This window comes from Pararge aegeria, chromosome 8, assembly GCF_905163445.1.
Source record: "Pararge aegeria chromosome 8, ilParAegt1.1, whole genome shotgun sequence".
Taxonomy (NCBI): Eukaryota; Metazoa; Arthropoda; class Insecta; order Lepidoptera; family Nymphalidae; genus Pararge; species Pararge aegeria.
The window spans coordinates 3,731,331-3,751,862 of NC_053187.1; the positions used below are offsets into that span (position 1 = coordinate 3,731,331).

General features: G+C 37.8%; 1 protein-coding gene across 1 annotated transcript in view; it reads right to left on the reverse strand.

Moving 5' to 3' along the window:
• LOC120625902 (putative uncharacterized protein DDB_G0286901) overlaps positions 1-20,532 on the reverse strand; it is a 266,693-nt gene that overhangs the window by 111,702 nt on the left and 134,459 nt on the right. The window contains exon 3 of the mRNA XM_039893168.1: positions 5,476-5,671. Within this exon, the coding sequence (XP_039749102.1) occupies positions 5,476-5,671 (196 nt within the window). The remainder of the gene's footprint in view (positions 1-5,475; positions 5,672-20,532) is intronic.

Genomic DNA, 20,532 nt, shown 5'->3' on the forward strand with positions numbered 1-20,532 from the left:
TTTATTGATACAAACAGTAAAATATTTATTTATTATTTTATTTATTTCAACTTTTTATTTGTACCCCACTACACGGTTAGGAAAATAAAGGACGAATAGAGAGAAACACAAAAAACTGGAGTAGAATACAAAAGGCGGCCTTAACGCTTAAAAGCGATCTCTGCCAGGCAACCTTAGGATTAGGAGACAACAAGAGCGAGAACAAAAAGGTGGTGTAAAATTATTATAAACCTACATTCAAATTTAGTAATTCAAATTTAAATTTAATTCAAATTTAAATTTAATTCAAATTTATCGTATTACATACGATAGAGCAGGATTTCTATTGAAAAATAGCATAAAATGTCCATTAAGCACGAGCTGTCGAGTTCGTGAACTCTAGAAGGAGATTTATTTGGAAACTTGTTAAGAACACAATACGTCGCGGTTGCGTTTCCTTTCCGCTGGGCCATTTGTTAAAACCGTGTCGTCTAAATTCTCTTTACCTTTCCGCGAACAATGTATTTGTTGGACAAATATTTCAAAGTGGTTTGCAATGTACGCTTCGTGTACATTTTGATTTATACTCGTTGTTTTCAATTTGCAATAACGTTTACTCTAAAGTTGGTGTCTCAACAGTTTTAGTCGTCTATACGGTTTCAATATTCAGTTTTCATAATTTTAAAATGAACAAAAGAAAATTAAATAATGTAATCTTTATGTACCGTTATTATTACCGTTATTACCGTACCAAATGATTTGGAATATGAATAAAATGTTCTAAGTATACCCTAGAAATGTATGAGGAAGGTATGAAACGAGAAGAATAGTTGTTCGCTCTACAGAAGGTTCTTTTTTACTTGAAAGCTTGAATTATTTTATTTTGCTCGTTTTCATGGCAATTCAAATTAATGAACGTAGACAAAACTGTGGAGAGGGCATTATCTGATTAATTATAATATAAGTTATACAAAAAAAAAAATCCTCAAAGATGCTGAGGACTTCGCGTTGAATCAATCGTTGTGTTCAAGTGTTAAAATTTTAGGAATGATTTTGAATCGGTTTTTAGTATTCAGAGTTTTATAAAAAAAACTGAATTGATAACCTCCTCCTTTTTTGTCAGTCAGTAAATTAACTAACTGCGAAAGAGGAATGTATGTACACTGCAATACATTCAATGCAAGAATGAAGGTTTTCGCAGGTGATTATGGTATGTTTTACTTTTTTATAGTAATAACTTCTTTTTACTCGAGTATGTGGACCTTTGTGGATGAGAAACGCTAAGGAAAGAAGGGAATGGAGAGAGCTGAGAAAACAAATAAGAATTGGAGACTAGCTATTAAATAAATGTAATTTAATTAAATATGTAATTTGTTAAAATATGTATAAATTTAATTATGTTATGTAGTTTAATTATGTGAATGAATGTAATATGTATTTCTATATTTATTGGTAGTAGAATAAATGGCTTTTTTATTTTTTATTTTTTTATTTTATAGAAATAACTCAACCAAGCAGTTAACCCATCTGATGGTAAGTGGGAAAACCATCGCCTATGAATAGAGCAGGACATGCAATGAACATATCCAGTAAGTGCCGCCCTGTGTCCATCAACCTGAGATGTAGACGTTAAGACTTCTGATAAAAAAAAAATGTTATTTATTCTACTACAAGTAAGCCCTTGACTGCAATCTCACCTGGTGGTAAGTGATGATGCAGTCTTATATGTTAACGGGCTAACCTTATTCGGATTTTAAGCGTCATCGTTCCGGAACCCTTAATAGCTTGTCGGTCATTTTTGGTAAGGTGGTAAATAACCATGGCCGAAGACTCCAGGGAAACTAAGTTTAAGTTGAGCCCTCTCACTAAACTGCTCTATTGGGGTTTAATCAAGTTCCTCAGAGATGGAGGTGTTGGATCGAATCCACAATGAATCAAATAATTCTAAGATGTTAGCGGGCTAACCTGTTAGGGAGTATGGTAGTCATACCCCTAATAAGATTCTTGGCGACATCGCACCGGAACACTAAAACGCTTAGCGGCACTTCTTTGTCGGTAGAGTGGTAACTAGCCACGGCTAAAGCCTTCCACCAGACAAAACCTTGGTACGACCTTCAGACCGGAATACTTGCTTCTTGACGGCAAAAATAAACATGCCATTTATCCAGACGAGTTCTGTCAGATAAACTCCACTGCTAAGCTGTGATAGAGGAAGAAGGAGGTTTCATACAGAAGACATACTTATTATGTTTACTGCAACGGTGATTATTGTATGAATGCGAGCGCTAGTCCATAAAAAAAGACAATAAAGGCACTGGAAGTCCTCGCATAGCGGTTTTATAATATGTTACTCAATATAACAGCAGCCTTGCGATACAATAACAATCGTCGTCCTTGCAAGGCCGTGGGTAGATCGCGTAGGATCTCGTTACATGCAGTGCACCACCGTTGTTCGCGCCGTAGGAAAACGGGATTATTGAAGACCAGTCGAACTTGACCTTAACTGGTTTATAATTAATTCCTAGACAAGTTGGATTCTGGTTTTGAGTGTATTGATGTTTGAGTCAAAGCGCACATGCCGTTTTGTGTGTTAAAAATGCGCAATCCGGTTTTTATTGCGCGGTTTTAATTTTTATTGCACTATTTTTATCGTTGTGAAGAATTAGGTGAGTCCCATTTTTATACGAAATTTTTTTGTAAAGTTGTAAACACATAATGATAATTAAAAACAATAATATTGACAAAAAATATAAGCCGTCTTACTGTTGTTCATAGAAAGAATTGAAATAGCATTAATCTTTTGGTGATTTTTTTATTTTCTTATCTAATATCTTTTTTTTATTTGCCTTAGTACACGATTTGCTCGGTCGCAATTGAGGAGTCTGTGTCATAGTCAAAGTAAAATATACCTAATTTTGCCCGCTTCTTGAGAGTCACAAATTCTGTAAGTTTGATTTTTGTTTTACAAACGTTCTATCAAAAGCTTGAGCTAAAGAATTGTAGGCAAATTTGAGTTTAATCAAGCGCAGATAAGATCCGTTTTACCTCAATATTCAAGGAGTTCCATACTCGAAAACGATACCTCAACTGGTTTAAAGTGATGATGATGATCTTGCAGTCTACGATTAATGGGCTAACCTGTTAGGGGGATAGCAGTTACATTGAAATCACTTGGTGGTAAGTATTCCAAGATGCTACCATCTTATAGTATATCTTAGAACACTTACCACCAGGTAAGATTGCAATAAAAACTACCTTGTATTGAATTTAAAAAAAAAGTAGTAGGTATCTCAAACTTACACCGGATGTCCCAATTTAATTGACCATGAAGAAAAAGTGCCTTGACCAGTTGTGAAGATATAAAATTTTACGCAATGTAAATACCTACTTAATGCTTAAAAAGATCTTATCAACAACGCTGACACTTTCTAATTATAGCACCGATGGTATAATTAAATAACAAGTAAATAATAATTGTTTTTAAAAAAGACATCAAAATCCGATTTTTTTCTTCCTGCACGTAATGCAGCTGTTATTTTACGCCTTAAAATTGCTTGCAAATGGAGATTTCGAGTTTACAGCGGGCATTGACTTTCCAAAAAAATTTTGGATTTAGATTAAGAACCTATAGCCAATTTTGGGACGTCCATTTTAAATTATAACCCACTAAGGAAAACATTTCAATCAAAATCTCATGAAACTCTGTCCACTATTATTTCTCATTATTAAGCTTTAAGCCTATTCAAACCCGCAGACCTTAGTTAATTCTGGTCACATAGGCATAACAGCTTTTTAAGGTAAGAAAGGAAGAGGTTAACTTTTATTTATTTTTATAAAAAGATTTTTTCCCGAAGTCTCTATAATTATTATAAACGATGAAGGGTAGTTGCAAAAAAAACCGTTTGGAAGGGCTCAAAAACTCGAGAACTTCCTTCCGACGCATGAATCGGTTAAATAAGGTTCTTGAGATTTTCGGAAGGATTAATACACGGATTACGGGGTTCTCCCCTCATGCGATGGCTGAAAAGGGATAAAAACAGGGGTGTTTTTAATGATAGCGTCAAGTATGCGTGCATTTGACGGCCGATTAGCGCAGTGGGCAGCGACCCTGCTTTCTGAGTCCAAGGCCGTGGGTTCACACAACTGGAAAATGTTAGTGCGAAGAACTTGATTGTTTTTCGGTGTCTGGGTGTTTGCAAGTATTTATTTATATTATTCATAAAAATATTCATCAGTCATGTTAGTACCATAACACAAGCTACGCTTACTTTGGGGCTAGATGGCGAAGTGTTTATTGTATTGTATTTTTATTTATTGTTCTGAAGATGGAAACTATAAGTTGGACCATTCTTAAGGTATGGTCAATCCTAAAAATATTTTGACCACCCTAAAGAGGTATAAAAAGCAACCACACACTGCCGATATGATAATGTAACGCTGGGCAGTTGGTTAGATTAAAACACCCGACTAAGTCTGCTCTTCTTAGACCAGGGTGCGTTTGAAAACCGTAGCTTTAGTTTTTAGTTTACGGATGTAAGTTATCGCCATCATCCCACCTCTATATATACATATTTTTCATTTAATATATGCATCAGAAGTACCATCCATGTGCCTATTTTAATAAAGAAATATTTGACTTTGACTTTGACTTACATAAAGTTCACAGCGACTACGAAACCTCAAACAGAATAAGCTACTATGGTATTGGAATATAATGAGATAAAGTGAGGACATGTAGACAGTAAAGAAAATACTAAGTATCATTTTTAAGTCACGGGAGAGGAGAAGTCCAAAACCCAATAAATTGGGAAAAGGATAAAAAAGAGGGACAAGGATAAAGCGTTCATCGGCCTAATAAATCGATTTCTAAACGGGAAGATGTTATACATTATTAAGTTATATGTGACGTCTAAGGATAAGTTTTTTTGACGACATCTTTTAGTGATGAATACCATAGTATCTCCCTTAAACCTAAACCGACTTTTAATGTGATTAACTAGTACATCACATTAAAATGTAATGATGTGAGGAAAATCCCTGCACTAGAGGACGGAACTGACCTAACCTCACCTAATTTTTATTGATAATTATGCAATGATATTAAAACATGTTTATTTTTACAGTATCAGTCAACAAATGACTAATGAGGTAGGTATAACATTATGCGGTATTTTTAACGTCGAAATCAAATAGTAGGGTTCGTGTTCAATGCGAATAACGCTTCAATGTTAAACAAATAAACAAAAATTATTAATAACTAGTTGCGACCCCGGTCTACCAGCAGAGAATGAGCTATACATATATTGCTATATAATAATATATATAAACGTGAAATTTAGTCTTTCATAAATCGCGCTGGTACCATTTGCTAATCCAACGTGAAATCTATCTTCATTCAAAATTTAAGTCAAACTGGTTCAGTTGTGTCAAATTGGTTCAGTTGTTGCGGCGCGCAGGATTAACAGATATACGTAAAATTAGTCCAAGGATACTCACCAAGCCCGCAAATGAGGTAAGTTGGTGGTGGTTTCAACACTGAGCGAGAGTAGGCCCCCCGGACGGTCTCCAATGCTCTCGGGGCCCCCGCCACCAGGAGGACCCCGGGGGCCACGTAGCCAGCGTAGCGGAGCTCCGCGGTAGCGGCTGCGAGGGCCCCCGCCCACCAGCATTTCGCATTTGCGGCCAGGAAACTCTGAGGAAGAAGGAATTGTAGTTCAACTTCAACTTCAACTTTTGTTTATGGCAACCGGGTCACTTTTAAGATAGCGACCATTACTGCCAATGACTCCTGAAAATAGCACAGTATATTATGGTGAGATTGATCGGTTATAAAAAAGAACCCGTACGGACTCTACAGAGTGGTTTTGATGTGCACGATGGGAAAAACAACACAAGACATATAAACATCACAAAACAGTACAAAACATACAGGTTACATCTATAAACACAGACTATAAAAAACAAAGGGAAAAAACAGAAGCGGAGCAAGCAATCGGCAGTTTAGAGTTTAATTTTTTGAGAATGAATAAATTTAATTAAGGAATTTAGAACTTTTTTGTTGATTGATGAAAGGAACAGAAGAGATTTAAGATCTATGGGTTTGGGCACACAGGAAGGCAGAATGGTGTACAGGGAAACTGATCTGTTTGGGCAATTGAAAAGGATGTGGTCTGCGGTGCCTTCCTCAAGGCCACATACACAGATGGGGGATTGGATAATACCCCATCTGTGCAGGCGTGAGGGTGTACATGTGTGACCAATACGAAGTCTGCAGATGACCGACGTCGTCTGTTTGTCGACAAGGCGGTAGCGGAAGAACCATGGCTTAGTTGGGATGGAGGGTTGGATGTCACTGTAATAGCGACCTTTAATTAATTTCGAACGGTCGTAATGGCGCTGCCAGCCCGAATCAAGTTCGGATTTGGCCAAGGAAAAAAGATCGTAAAAGAAGCAGTGGTAATGTTCCAGACTGCCTGTTTCTACGGCTTCTTTAGCATAAGAGTCGACAGTCTCATTGCCTTGGATCCCCGAGTGGCCGGGGATCCAAGCCAACGTGACCTTAATGTTGCGAAGATGGCAATCTAAAAGAGACTGCCTGATAAGCAGAACAAGGGGGTAAGTGTTTTTAGATGCAAACTGATTGGAGTTAATGGTCTGAAGGCCACTCAGTGAATCCGAGAAAATAATTGCTCTGTTTATCCCGTGAGAGACTACATACTTTATAGCTTCTAGAATAGCCACCAACTCTCCAGTGAATACCGATGCATGAGGGGGGCATTTGAAGTTCAGAATATTGGAGTCCTTAGGAATCCATACTGCCGAGCCTACAGCGCCACTTATCGTGAGCTTAGAAGAATCGGTGAATATCATCGTCCATTCACGCCAAAACCTGTCGATGATACTGTAGAAAAGTTCATTGGCCCCGGGTTGTTTTTTTGCAATTCCGAAATCAAGAACAATATTCGGTTGAAAAATTAAGGCGTCATAGGGAGTGCAATAAAGAGGACACATTGAGCCAGAGAAAGTTGGATCAGGTAGATTGTTGTATTTGCGGAAGCTATTTATTAGACACGGTACAGGCTTGTTTGACCAGAATCCATTACCAGGAATCAAAGAGGAGAGTTCACAAAGTTTGGGTATCAGAGGATGGCCAGAGAGTGAAGCTAATCTGTAAAAGAAACGATCAGCCAAGTATTGTCTACGAAGAAAAAGGGGAGAGTCCACTGCTTCTACTTGAAGAGAGTTAGTTGGAGATGATTTCATAGCTCCCAGGATAGTTCTAAGAGACTGATACTGAATTTTGTCCATTTTGCCTATTGCAACCTTGCTGCAGGGTTCCAAGATAAAGGCACCATAATCCAGTACACTGCGAACAATGGAATTATATAGCAGTTTCTGGGAGTATGGGTGGGCCCCCCACCACACCCCTGATAGGCACCTCAGGATATTAATGTTTGATTGACATTTATGAACTGTATAATTTATGTGATGGGTCCCGGAAAGACGCGAGTCCAAGATAACTCCCAAAAATTTAACTTTGTTGCTTGTGGGGATCAGTTCATTGTTAAAGGCTATTTCTATAGGGGGAATGACTCTCTTCCTAGTAAAAATTACCACAATGCTTTTGGGAATCGATAATGATAGCCCGTGTGAAGATAGCCACTCTCCTAAATAAAAAAGAGCTTGGTTGAGACTGTTAGAAGCAACCTCGACCGAGAGGGAAGAGGAGTAGAGGGCTAAGTCATCAGCATATTGTAAGACATTGCAGAACGGGATGACGGACTCTTCAAGATCGTGAGTATAAAGACTATATAGTAGAGGGCTTAACACAGAACCCTGAGGGAGTCCTTTCCAAATAAGTCTTGGGCGAGAATGAGAGTCACCGTGCCGTACCTCTATAGTTCTTTCCATCAAGAAGTTGCATATAAAATGAGTCAACTTCTCAGGCAAACTCAGCTTAGATAGTTTATCTCTGAGTAAGGAGAGTATCACATTGTCATACGCCGAAGATATGTCGAGAAACACCCCAACAAGAAACTCATTCTTAGTCAGAGCGATCCTGATATCAGTGGTCAAAATAGACAAGCTATCCATAGTACCCATTCCTTTGCGGAATCCAAATTGGCTTCTGGCCAATAACTTTTTGGACTCTACAAACCATTCCAACCGTTTCTTTATCATGTGTTCCATTATTTTTAATAAACAGCAAGACAAAGCAATGGGACGATAGGAGGAAGGAGAAAGAGGATCTTTTCCAGGTTTTCGAATGGGGAGAACAATTTGTTTTTTCCATGAATCCGGAACAAATCCCCGATCAAAAAAGCTATTAACCATGTCTAAAAACATTTTTTTAGTGAGTGGCCCGGAGTTAGATAGAAGTGAGTAGGGGATATTATCTGGACCAGGGGAGGAATGTCTCAAGTGGTTCAGAGAAGCCAGGAGTTCCGACCATGAAAATGGTTCGTCGAATCTATTAGGACGGCTATTAGCATAAGAGGAGGGAAGAGAATTTAAGCAAGGGACGGAAGAAGGAGCCAGGATATCAATAAATGTCTTAAGCCAAACAGACGTATCATTACTGGAATAGTCGCAGGGAAGGAAGGATCCTCGAAAGCGTTTAATAGCTTTCCATAATAAAGTCGCAGGAGTCCGGGGAGATAAGTTTTGGCAAAATCGAATCCATCCTTTCCTCTTTTTTTTTTTGAACATTCGCTTAGCTAAAGCCGAGATTCTTTTATATAGGAGGAAATTATCGATGGTCATACAGTTACAATAATCTTTTTCGGCTTCTTTTCTGCGGCGGATCATGTCCGAACATTCCGAATCCCACCAGGGGGGAGAGGGTTTAGACGATTTACCCCTTTGTCTAATAGGGATGTTTTTGTCAGCGGCAGCTTTGAGGGAGGTCACCAATTTCTCGTGACAATCTAGTGCATTATCCTGCGACAATACAGGGAATTTATTGACAAAAGCGTCACAATCTTTGGCAAATTGTTCCCAATCTGCCTTAGAAAGGAGGTAACTACGAGAACTTAATTGGGATTTGGGTTGAGTAAAAGAGGTGGGACAGGAAATTAGTATAGGGAGGTGATCACTACCGTAGGAGTCGTGCAAAACAGACCAAGAAAGAAGAGTACCTAAATTGGGGGAGCAAAGGGAAAGATCAACCGCACTGGCATTCTTTCCTGGGGCAGTCCTGCGAGTTGGGGAGCCATCATTGAGGAGACAGATATTTTTATCCTCCATAAGGTCCACTAAATCACAAGCAAGGATGTCATAATCTGCGCTTCCCCACATAAGGTGGTGGCAGTTGAAGTCGCCTAAGATAAGAAAAGAGCCGGAAAGAGAGGATAATATGGGTTCAAGATCAGATATATGAACAGCGTGAGAGTCCGAAATGTAGATAGAAAGAACAGATATATCCCTGATTTTGGCAGCAACAGCGTTGATGCTCGTCGGAAAGGGAGGAAGAGAAAGACGGGTAAATGTGACAGAAGATTTAATAAGAAGAGCTGCTCCAGCATATCCATCGCCTCTGTCATCCCGGAGACATGAGTACCCAGAAACCCGAAACCGTGATCCCGGGACTAACCAAGTCTCCGAAATAGCAAAGGCAACAGGATCATACGAGGCAATCATATGTAAAATTTCATGTTTTTTTGGGCGTAGACTGTGGCTATTCCATTGGATGAAGTGGAATTTTAATAATATTTAGGAATTCAGACAGTTTATTGGCGACGTTGGGCGGTAGAGGGAAGTCATTCATCTTGCTAAACATATTAATCAAAAGGGTCAGCAAAACATCCAACAGATTGTCACTAGATGAAGGAAGAGAGAAAGTAGGGAGAGCGGGACCCTGGGGCTGAAGAACGGTTCCATTACTCGAGGGAGGAGGGTCACGGTCGGCGATGATTGACTGGTGAGCCAAACGGTCGTAACCTTGTGGTGACGGGCGACGGGGAGATCTTGGAGTTGTTGTAGTTTTCCTATAGGAATGAGTGGAAGGGGGAGCTGGGGAAGAAACTGTTGGATTTTGAGATGGATTACTTCGGGCAGCATCTGAGTAGGTTCTTGAGACAGGGGGATATCTTTCACAGGCTTCCGAGTAGGAGATATTTTCTTGCGACATAGTACTTTTGATGGACTTCTGCCGGGTTTGCTCGGGGCAGGACTGACTCGTGGCAAAGTGCTTACCCGAGCAAAACAGGCACCGAGCTAACGACTCTGTGGTAGAGCAATTTTTGCCAACGTGTTCTTGGGCACATTTGTAACATTTCGGCTTAGAACGACACTGATCTGCGACATGTCCAAATCTGCAGCAACTATGGCATTGGATAGTAGGGAGCTGGTATATTTCCACAGACATGGCAGTGTAACAACAAAATATTCTATGCGGCAGAACTTGGCCACTAAAAGTTATCACCACCGTCCCCGTAGGGACCCATTCTACACGACCTTCTTTGGAAACCTTCCGGTTCAGTCGTCTAGCTTTGAGTATCTCCCCACAACCGGATGGAACCTCAGCATCCTTGACGAAGTCCGCCAGGGAGAGGTCAGAGGGAACTCCCCTCACAATACCCATACGCGTGATGTTGAAAGAGGGGATCACAGCCTCATACTGATTAGCGGCCAGAAGTGGGTTGTTCAAAAATGAATTAGCTGCTGCTGGTGAGTTAAATTCGACACATATCCGATTTCTACCCACTTTCTTGATTCCTCCGCGTAAAATATCTTGCACCCTGGAATTTACCATGACCTGGCCGAACTTAATTGGATTTAGGGTAGTGCCGGCAGAAGGGGCAGACTCGACGCGCGAAACGTGAACAAGAAACGGGCCCTCATCCTTGTTGGAGTATTTTCTGCCTTCTTTAAGGTTGGGATGGATGTACAACGAATTAATGGGATCAGATGGTGCCCTGTTTGATAATTTAGCCGGTGGCTGAGCGTCCACCTGCTCTGAGGATCTTTTGTTGGCTCTGCGGGAAGGGTCGGAGATATCCATCGATTCCCCAGCCACCGCGTCTTGCGACCCAGAAGCCTGAGAGCCCATAGCAAAGCCCACATTGCTACTCAGGTCAGGGGGCTTAGGCGGGATAGGAGGCATTGCAGGATTGTTAACGGCGTACAAGATAGGTTAAAACACTTACTGTCGACCGATGTACCGAGTTACACAACAAACCACAAAAACACAGCCTATTATTATCACACTGGGCTCCTCTCTCATACGGAGTTGGTTTCTGCAATTTATATTCCTCTATGAGGTAACATTTCGGTTTTCACAAACACGTTGTATATGTGCCTTATTTTGAAAATATCCATTTATCAATTATGTCGTGCATAAAGAAAAATTAAACACGCAGATAGACTTTCAAACCTATAATGTTAGTGGAGAAGTTTGCACATTTTTCACTTTTATTTTCTCCAACAAAACGTCAACCCGTTGAAAGCGTTTTCATTCATTTCATTTCAGCGTATTATGATGTTAACATATCCAAGAAAGCGAAATCATTTCTCCTCGTTCAATTAAGGTGCCTACTGCACGATATTTACATCGCCTTGACCTGACGTTACAGCTTTTCGTTTTGCAATGTTGCACTTCGCCCTCTCAACAAATGGCACTTACAACACTACCTGACCAAATATTACCCGCCATGTTTCCAACATGTTAATTAACACAAAGCGGGGAGTCAGATAGCATCATGGCGTTAAAAACTAATCGGTAGTTACCACACTATTTAACAAACATTACTCGCTATATTTTGAAGTTAACGCGAAGCGGGGGGTCAGATAACATCGCGGTGTTAAAAAACAAATCTACAATCACAACATTCTTTAACATACTTATCTACAATATTTCTGTATAAAAAAGGTTGCATTAACCTAATAGCAATAGGTTAAAAAGTGTCGTCATGTAACAAATAAATCATTTGTTAGTTAATGCGTGTAGTTGTAAATGTGAATTAACATAAGATTAAATTACATGTATAATTGATTGTTTAATATTGATAAATAACTAAAGAAATTAGTCGAGAATTTCTTGTTGGTCTCAATATTCGTAAATAAATTTTTGTTTGTATATTTCCTTACTTACAATAAATAATAGATATAGATTATAGTTGCTTTATTTATGAATTTTGGTTATAATAATTTATTAATGTACTTCTTAACGTTTTATATCTAAGAACCTCGATGGGGCTATGATATGATAAGAGGTACGTGCCATACTGCTACAGAGCTGTTGTGGTAATAGAATATAGGCATAGACATAAGCTTGCGTGCAAGACGAAAATATTCCAACAGATTGCCAGTAATAACGGCAGGTCGCAATTCAAAAACTACACCGCACCGCTTTCATACTGTTACTGCATCAATTCAGAAACGTTGTAAATCGATTTAACAAGCGCCTGTTGCCTAGATTGATGGTAATAGAAAACCTCGTTTGCACTTTAAGAGCTAAAATGAGAAACAATCCCTTATACAGATAAGTACAGTTCTACAAGGTGGTTCTACTTGCTATGAAACATGTTAGCTGTATACGATTTATAGGATTTAATTCGATTGCTCGATAACTTGAAACTGAGTAGTAGTAGAGATTTTTGTGACAGAGCTTGTCCGGGGAAATACTACCACCATGAATATTTCTTCCGCTAAGCAGCATTGTTGCAATGCTGTGTTCCGGTATGAAGGGTTGCCGGTGTGATTATAGGAACATGAGGCTTACCATCTACGCCTCAGGTTATTGAAAACAGAGTGGCACGTTGCAAGATGTGTTCCTTGCATGCCCTGCGAAGAGTTGCTTTGTTTATCTTCTCTTCTCAGTCGGTTCGCTCTTCGCGCTTCTTATTATATGCAACCCTAACGATGATTATTACAAAATTTCATCGCGCATAAAGTAGCAAGCAACAGCTAGTAACTAAATAAAAGTTAGCCAATGTAGTTTTGCATTAACCACTATATTGTATAGAAGCAACCTAAGCACTTAGAGGTGGGTAAAATTAGCATAAAACACTTGCAAACTATATTATAAAATTGACTCGGATGCAAATGGACAAGCCGTTTGAACAACCCAAATTATACACGGCCCGTTATCCTAAGATCATTTACAAGACAGAATATCGCCACGTTCTAACATTATGGTTATGTGAACGACCTTATGACCACGGTGTATAACTAAGAAATGCTTACGAACCATGACATCATCCAAATTCAAGGTATAGTTAGATGACATCAAGTTATTAAACAACACGACAGTAAAGTTCACGGTATTTGACATTAAACCGCAACGAAATCTGGTCTCTTTGTCTGTTTGATTAAGTGCGAAAAACGCATGAAATAATATAAGATTTGTGTTAACTTTATTTGCTTATGCTTATGCTTGGCTGGGCTTAAAATAGTTGAAACATGTCCAATCGTTACTTTTTTTTTTATTCATGTATCTTTGTGGTAAATATTCGCGGTACATTATGGCCAATGGCTTTATTTTAACTAGCTATTTTGTAAGAGGCCCGTTAAATAATTAAGAGGATCTACTTGTGCCAAGAACGTATTGGAGTTTACTCCTTAAGAATCGATTTTCATATATAAGGCACCCGGTAGGAGAAAAATGTGAGGAGTAAAATCTACTGATGAATGACTTCGTTACGTTTTCGCTTTGCGACGTTGCATGCCCGGCAACTGGGATGCGCAAACATGCAACGTCGCTTTCGTTTAATTAAATTATTTTTCCTATTTAAGTTACCAAGGAAACCGAATATTATCTAGGTAAAGAAACAAACACATAATAAATATATGGGACAGAGTGAGATAGAAAACATTATGCATTTTTTTTCCTATTTTGTTACAATAGGAACTAAATAATAAACTTACAATTATCCTAATAGTTCTGATACTCTACATCCACCTCAATCTCCCGTAGGCTACTATTAAGAAGTTACACTTCCGCCGTGTGTGAATAAATTGCACAGGATTTTTAATTTACCCTTTCATATGGTATTAATCTTTATTCAGCTAAATAAACTCTGTTTGTGCATGTTTCGAGAATCGTACTTAAGGAGTAAACTCCAGTCGTGCGTCGGAGCTGACACACACTTTTTTTTATATAAACAGAGTGACAACTATGACTACTCGAATGATAAACGGGGGTTAACTTCTCCTATTCCCTGTTCCCGTGCTTTAAGGTGTAATCGCGCGACATAATTTTTGTCTCCTGCCCGTGCTCTAATGAGGTGGTCCCATTTTAATTTGCTGAAGATTTATTGGCAAAAAAACCGACTTTGTTAGACTTACTTGTTTATTAACCGACAAGTAGTATTTATTTCTTGCTTTTTAGTTGTTAAGCAAAGTCATTTTTTTTTATATTATCTCCTCACACCGCACAATGTCGTGAGAATCTTGATTTAAAAGCTTTAAAACTGGCAGATTAAAGTAACAGTGGAATTTAATTACATGTTTTCGATCGGTTATTCCGTACACCTTTTGTTTTACACCTGTTATGTTGTATCTACAGCTAATTAGGAATACAATATACAATTCACTTAATTAACCGTGGAACTCGGAAATGAATGCGTCTCGCTATCGACCACATCTTGGGAGTTTGCGACTTTTACATAAACGTATTAGCTGAAGAGCTGGTGGGAATTTCGGGAAAAATATTTCAAATTGCATAGTTTTTGAAAATCTCTAAATAAATTATAAATAATTTTTCTGACGATAGCGACATTCCATAATATACGACGACAAGTTTATATTGACATGTGCTGATCTAACCTTCAATTTTCTACACTCAATTATTCTATTTAACAAATGAAAATATTTAGAAAATGAGAAAGTTATATAAATGAATTTTAAATAGAATATAAAATGAAATAGTGAATATTAAATGAAATGGTGGAATCCCAGGAACATTATAATCTTTCATCAATAAATAATAATAAAGTTTTACTTCAGTCGCGCGTAAAGGTTACACGCACACACTTTTTTATTTATTGTTAGATTTTTTTATTGTTTTATTGATTAGAACCGATAAGATGTATTGATTTAAATTCATTGTCATTGCATTGCTAGTGGTAGCACTAACCGCCCGCCCGCTATGATATTAGACTGCATCATCACTTACCACAAGGTAGGATTTCAGTCAAGGGCTAGCTTATATTTAAACTAGAAAAACGGTCGAAATACGAATTACACACGCCCAAGCGTAGATATTAAGGTAGTAAACCAAACTTGACTTGTCAAATTATGAGGTTTTCCTCAATGTTAGACAGATTCACGCGTGACGTGAAACATGAAAACTTAGCCTCTGGCTTAGTGCAGTACATGTAAATAGAACACGCGAGTGAAACCCGTGAGCACTTCCAGTTTCCTATAACTTTTAGTTTTTTTCAAGCACTTGCTCAGTTTTTCCCGCCAGCTCTTATTGTGTAAACTCAGGCACATTGTGAGCGTCACGCTTGGCGGCGGTTCCCGTGAGAGTGGACTCCGCTCCAGGATTGTAAATCATTATTTTCTTTTTGTAAAAGGTTGGAATAATAATGCAAGGAATGGTTATTCCCATACAAAGTTTAACTAAAAAGGGTGAGCAATGAAAAACAATGAGAACGCCAGCTTATTGGCATGTTATTATCATCATTCACAGCCTATTAACGTCACGCTGCTGGCTCCTGAACTCCTCTCACAAGCTAATTTACTCCCTCATAAGAGACGAGGTACTCACATTGATCCAATACACTGCTCGAAAAATAATTTACGCATCTTCTGAGATGCAGAGAAAGAGAGCACCAACTTTCAAGCTTCAATATTTCAGCAAATATTTTATTACCTAACTATTATTATGGAACGGGGATAAAAGTTTTCATATAATTACTTATTTAAGCAGAAAAATGACTTTGTTCTTATGTAACTTAGTAACGAGATAAAAATCTTTTCAAAAATTTTATCTTACGCCTAATTCTACGTTTGTAGAAAAAATTACACTAACAATAGGAAAAAGGTATTTAATACATAGAAAACTTTATTATAATGCATTATATAGTTATCTCATTATCGGAAAACCAAGTTTCACTCAACATTAAAATTTGAGATTTCTGAAAAATTGGGTCAATTAAATCACCGGAATGAGCCCGCAGAACAACAAGAATTGTCAAACCTATTTTTTGAAAACTAAAATGTTGACTATAGCTAACTCCAGGGTGTCGGTTTTTTGTGACATTGTGCGTGGGCATCGTAAAAATTTACTCTAATAATTTTTCCCTGACGCGCCAAAACTCTACCAAAAACTAGAAACTAGTAGTGTATTTAATAGGTGACGGGTATAATAAATCAGTATACGGAAATGTAACACAAACAATAAAACTAAATGAAATGATTATCCAATTTAACGTAACTTGAAGTTAATAAACAAGTAAGCATCAATAAATCTAAATTATAGACGGTCAAAATTTAAGTAGCAATAAACTCAAATCTGTGATAGTACGCAATGCTCACTCGTAAATCTCAATCATGCTAACTGTGCATTGTAAATGTCAGCCATTTGAACCGTATTTTGACTTTAAGCATCGACAGTGGCATAACCAATAATTATGTTATGGAATACAATCGGTTGTAATTGTAATATATTCGAACGCAGAGCTGTTATATAGTTGAATGCATTCAAGACGTGAGGTAACCACGCAGATAAATATACCTGTAACATTTAATAAGCTCTGCTTTGGTAGTAAGAATTTCTTGATGGAAAACTCAATCTGATCTCTCTGGTCTTTATTGACTACAGCGCACAAGTCTTATCTAAGAGTGAGAAGGGAAGGCCATTGGATAGAAGCAGGCGTTAGGCCGTAGTCAACCACGCTGGACAAGTATTTGGTAGACTTTTCAAGACCTCCAGAACATTATATGTTTCCCTACGCCGTTCAAGCAAGTGATATTTAATGGTTTACAACGCACATAACTTTAAAAAGTTAGAAGGTGCGGACCGGAACCGAACTCTGTCCCGTAAGGGAAGTTAATGCTTTTTGCAATTAGGCTATTAGCGCTTATACTCAATACCTTGCAGTATTTTGATCCAACTTGGAAATCGAATCCAAGGCCTTATGATACGCTGTTAAACATAGTAACCACTTAACTAACAAGGCAGGCAACAGCTCATTTTCATATCAGTCGTAATTATGCGATCGAGTGTATTAAAATTAATTATCAAATTCTAGTTCAAAAGAGTTTATCACATACATAATTACAATACAATTGTATATGTAAATGGAAGGAAATATTTAAGGATTCCATACGGCATTTTGTAAAAAAGAGCCCCATCTACAGTAAAATCGGCAAGATCTGAAGGATGTATATATGTATATGCATGAATATTCTTTGATCGTGTGAAAAAACGAACAATACCAAGGCATTTTGCATACAATCGCAATCATTGTTGAGGTTTAAAATTGGTTATGGTGCGCTATGGGAAATGCCGGCGGAGGAATATTTTAGCACCCGAAAACATTATGGTAATAGAATCATGTCTGCAGGTATTTGTTTATCTTTCCATAAAACTCTATCTGCCGTCTTCGATCAGGCTTCGCATGTTGTGTGTTAAATTTATTTATACGAAAGGAAAACCCGTTTAAAAAGCCTTCAATGTTAATAAGAAAATTATAACTTTTTATACTGGCACGAAATCGAAACAGAAACGCACATTTAAACGAGTATAGAAGTCTTTGTTGGAAAGGTTTTAACAGAGCTTCATGGGCATAAAGAAATTCAATGAAGTAAGCTTGCAATAATCCGCGAAAACAGGAAAATCTGCACGGTGTAATTTCTTCAATATTTATTCCCCACAACAAACAGATCTTTCGCTATGTACTCTCTACAATAGATGTACAGATCAACAGATCTTGACTTTACATTATTAGTAATTTAATGTAACGTAAGTAGTTTAAAATTAATAGAGTTTTATTATTTTGTCGCTATCCCATAAACGCCATCTCGGTCTATTGCTGGTTAGCTGCATCCAGTTCTTCCCTACTGCCTTTACAATATTATCTCTCCATCGAGCTGGTGGTCGGCCAATGCTTCTGTGTCCAGTACGCGGTTGCCAATCCAGAATCACTCGGCTCCACCGCCCGTCCTCCCTTCGACATATGTGACCCGCCCAGTTCCATTTCAGGGCCGCTGCTCTTTGAACGATGTCAGTGATTCCAGTTCGGTTTCTGATCTCTACGTTGGGAATCTTATCTAATAGAGACAAACATACACATACATAACATCGCTCTTTCCATTGCCCGCTGAGCCACTTTGAGCCGGTGCACAACCTTCTTTGTAAGGGTCCATGTCTCTGCTCCATATGTCATAGTGGGTAGGACACATTGGTCGAACACTTTGCGCTTTAAACATAAAGGAATGTCTCCCTTAAGGTCTGAGAGTTTCCTAAAGGCTACCCACCCGAGTTGGATGCGTCGGCTAATCTCTTTTTCCTGTCCCTCCTTGCTTAAGGAGATGACGTGCAAATGAAGAGGCCTTAGTCCAGCAGTGGACTGAGATAGGCTGATGATGATGATGATGATGATCCCATAAACCGTTCCGATTCTAAAGATGGCGCATTCTCATTCGATAATGTAAAAATATTAAACCTTCTTTGATTAATAAAAGAAAAATAACTGTGGTAGAGCAGTACGCACTGAAGCGTTTTCTTTAATCCTATTTTATTGCACAAGTTAAAGTTGGCTTAAGTTAAAGTTGAAGATTAACTTTAAAGTATTAGCGTCAACGTTTCCATCATCTGTAGATAATTATTTATACATTACAACTTACTTACAAGGCATCTGGTGAAAAGCAAAACAAACAAATATTTCTGTATTAAATATAGTAGTAAGTAGGTACGTATCTACCAACCTACATACAAGTATGAATGAATAGAAAGTGATTTCATTGAAAATCTATCAATGGGTGTAAGAACTTAACTGGAACCTGTCAAAATAACTTGACCATAAAACGGTTAAAGACTTTTTAATTGTTTGATTGAGGACTGCGTAGAGTAGTGTTAATGACACATTAATTTTATTGTCGGTAATAATAATAATTATTTTATTAACTATTATTTTATTTATGACGGCCGATTGGCGCAGTTTGCAGCGACACTGTTTTCTGAGCCCAAGGCCGTGGGTTCGATTCTCACTATTGGAAAATGTTTGTGCGATGAGCATGAATTTTTTTCAGTGTCTGGGTGTTCATATGTATATTCTTAGTATTTATGTATATTATTCATAAAAAAATATTCATCAGTCATCTTAGTACCCATAACACAAGCTACGCTTACTTTGGGACTAGATGGCGATGTGTGTATTGTCGTAGTATATTTATTTATTAATTATTCATTTTACTTCAAACACAATGTAAGTGAGTTTTTTTAAGTGATAATTGACAGATTTTAATTGATTTCTTTCGGAAGTTCTGATAGGAGATGGATTGTCTGAGGCTTGGCTAGTTAACACGCTACCGACAAAGACGTGACGCAAAGCGAATTAGCGTTCCGGTACGATGTCGCGTTGAATGCCATACAGGCATTTACACTGCATCATCACTTCACACCAGGTGTAAAGATTATTGAAAATTCCTACTATGTACTGTATTTATAACCAATATAAAATGGTAACGCGAGCTAAACTGGTCGTGTTATTTTTGGTCGTAATAACCTATTTCTATGATAAATGAAAACGAAAGTGTATCCGTTTGGGCCGCAATGTTACGCTATGTCTTTATGCCTAAAAAGGTATGTAAACTGCATTACCTTTATTTACCTTTAGCGATAGTTTTTTTTTAAATTAAAAGTTTTATTTAGACGTTAAGTTTTATGTAACGACTTCTCTGGCAATCACAATGATTAATAGTTGTACTTTTGGTTAAACTTATTCAAGGGTTTTTTGGTTTGAATACACCCAAAGAGTTATCATGTTATATTGATAAGCAAGACTTCTTTGACCACATAATATTTTTACATCCAAATTTATTCAGACCTATGAGGTGCTAAGCCCATCCCTATAAATAAGATTTTAAGGTAACAAAAGAAATATATTGTGTTATGCTACAGTTATATAAAACGGAATTTGCAGCAGCAGATAACGTATTCCTTGATTCAAATCTTTCTTTTTTTATTTATAGATCCTAGACAACATACAAATTTTCAGCCTTCGGAAATAGCTAGCTAACCTAAAAGTTTTGATACGAGATAATGACTTAATATAGAATGAATGAGTGATTGGCTAAACCGCAAAATGCATATATGAAACTGGTTTTTTAAAATGTGCTGACTCCATCTTAGCTAAACAATTTGGGAAAATTAGGGAGTGGCCTACATTTTCTCGGCTCTTCTTGCAGATCTGGCATTTAAAAAAAAATCTTTGCAATGGTAGTATGCACTCAGTATGATAACGATGTTGATGAATGTTAGAAGCTTGCATTGCTTGAATGTAAATTATTTAAAATCAGGTAATACATTTCTCAAATGTCAAGATGTTTTAATTACCGATAAATCTATTCAAGTAGCAGATAGAATGTTGATTCGCGTGACTT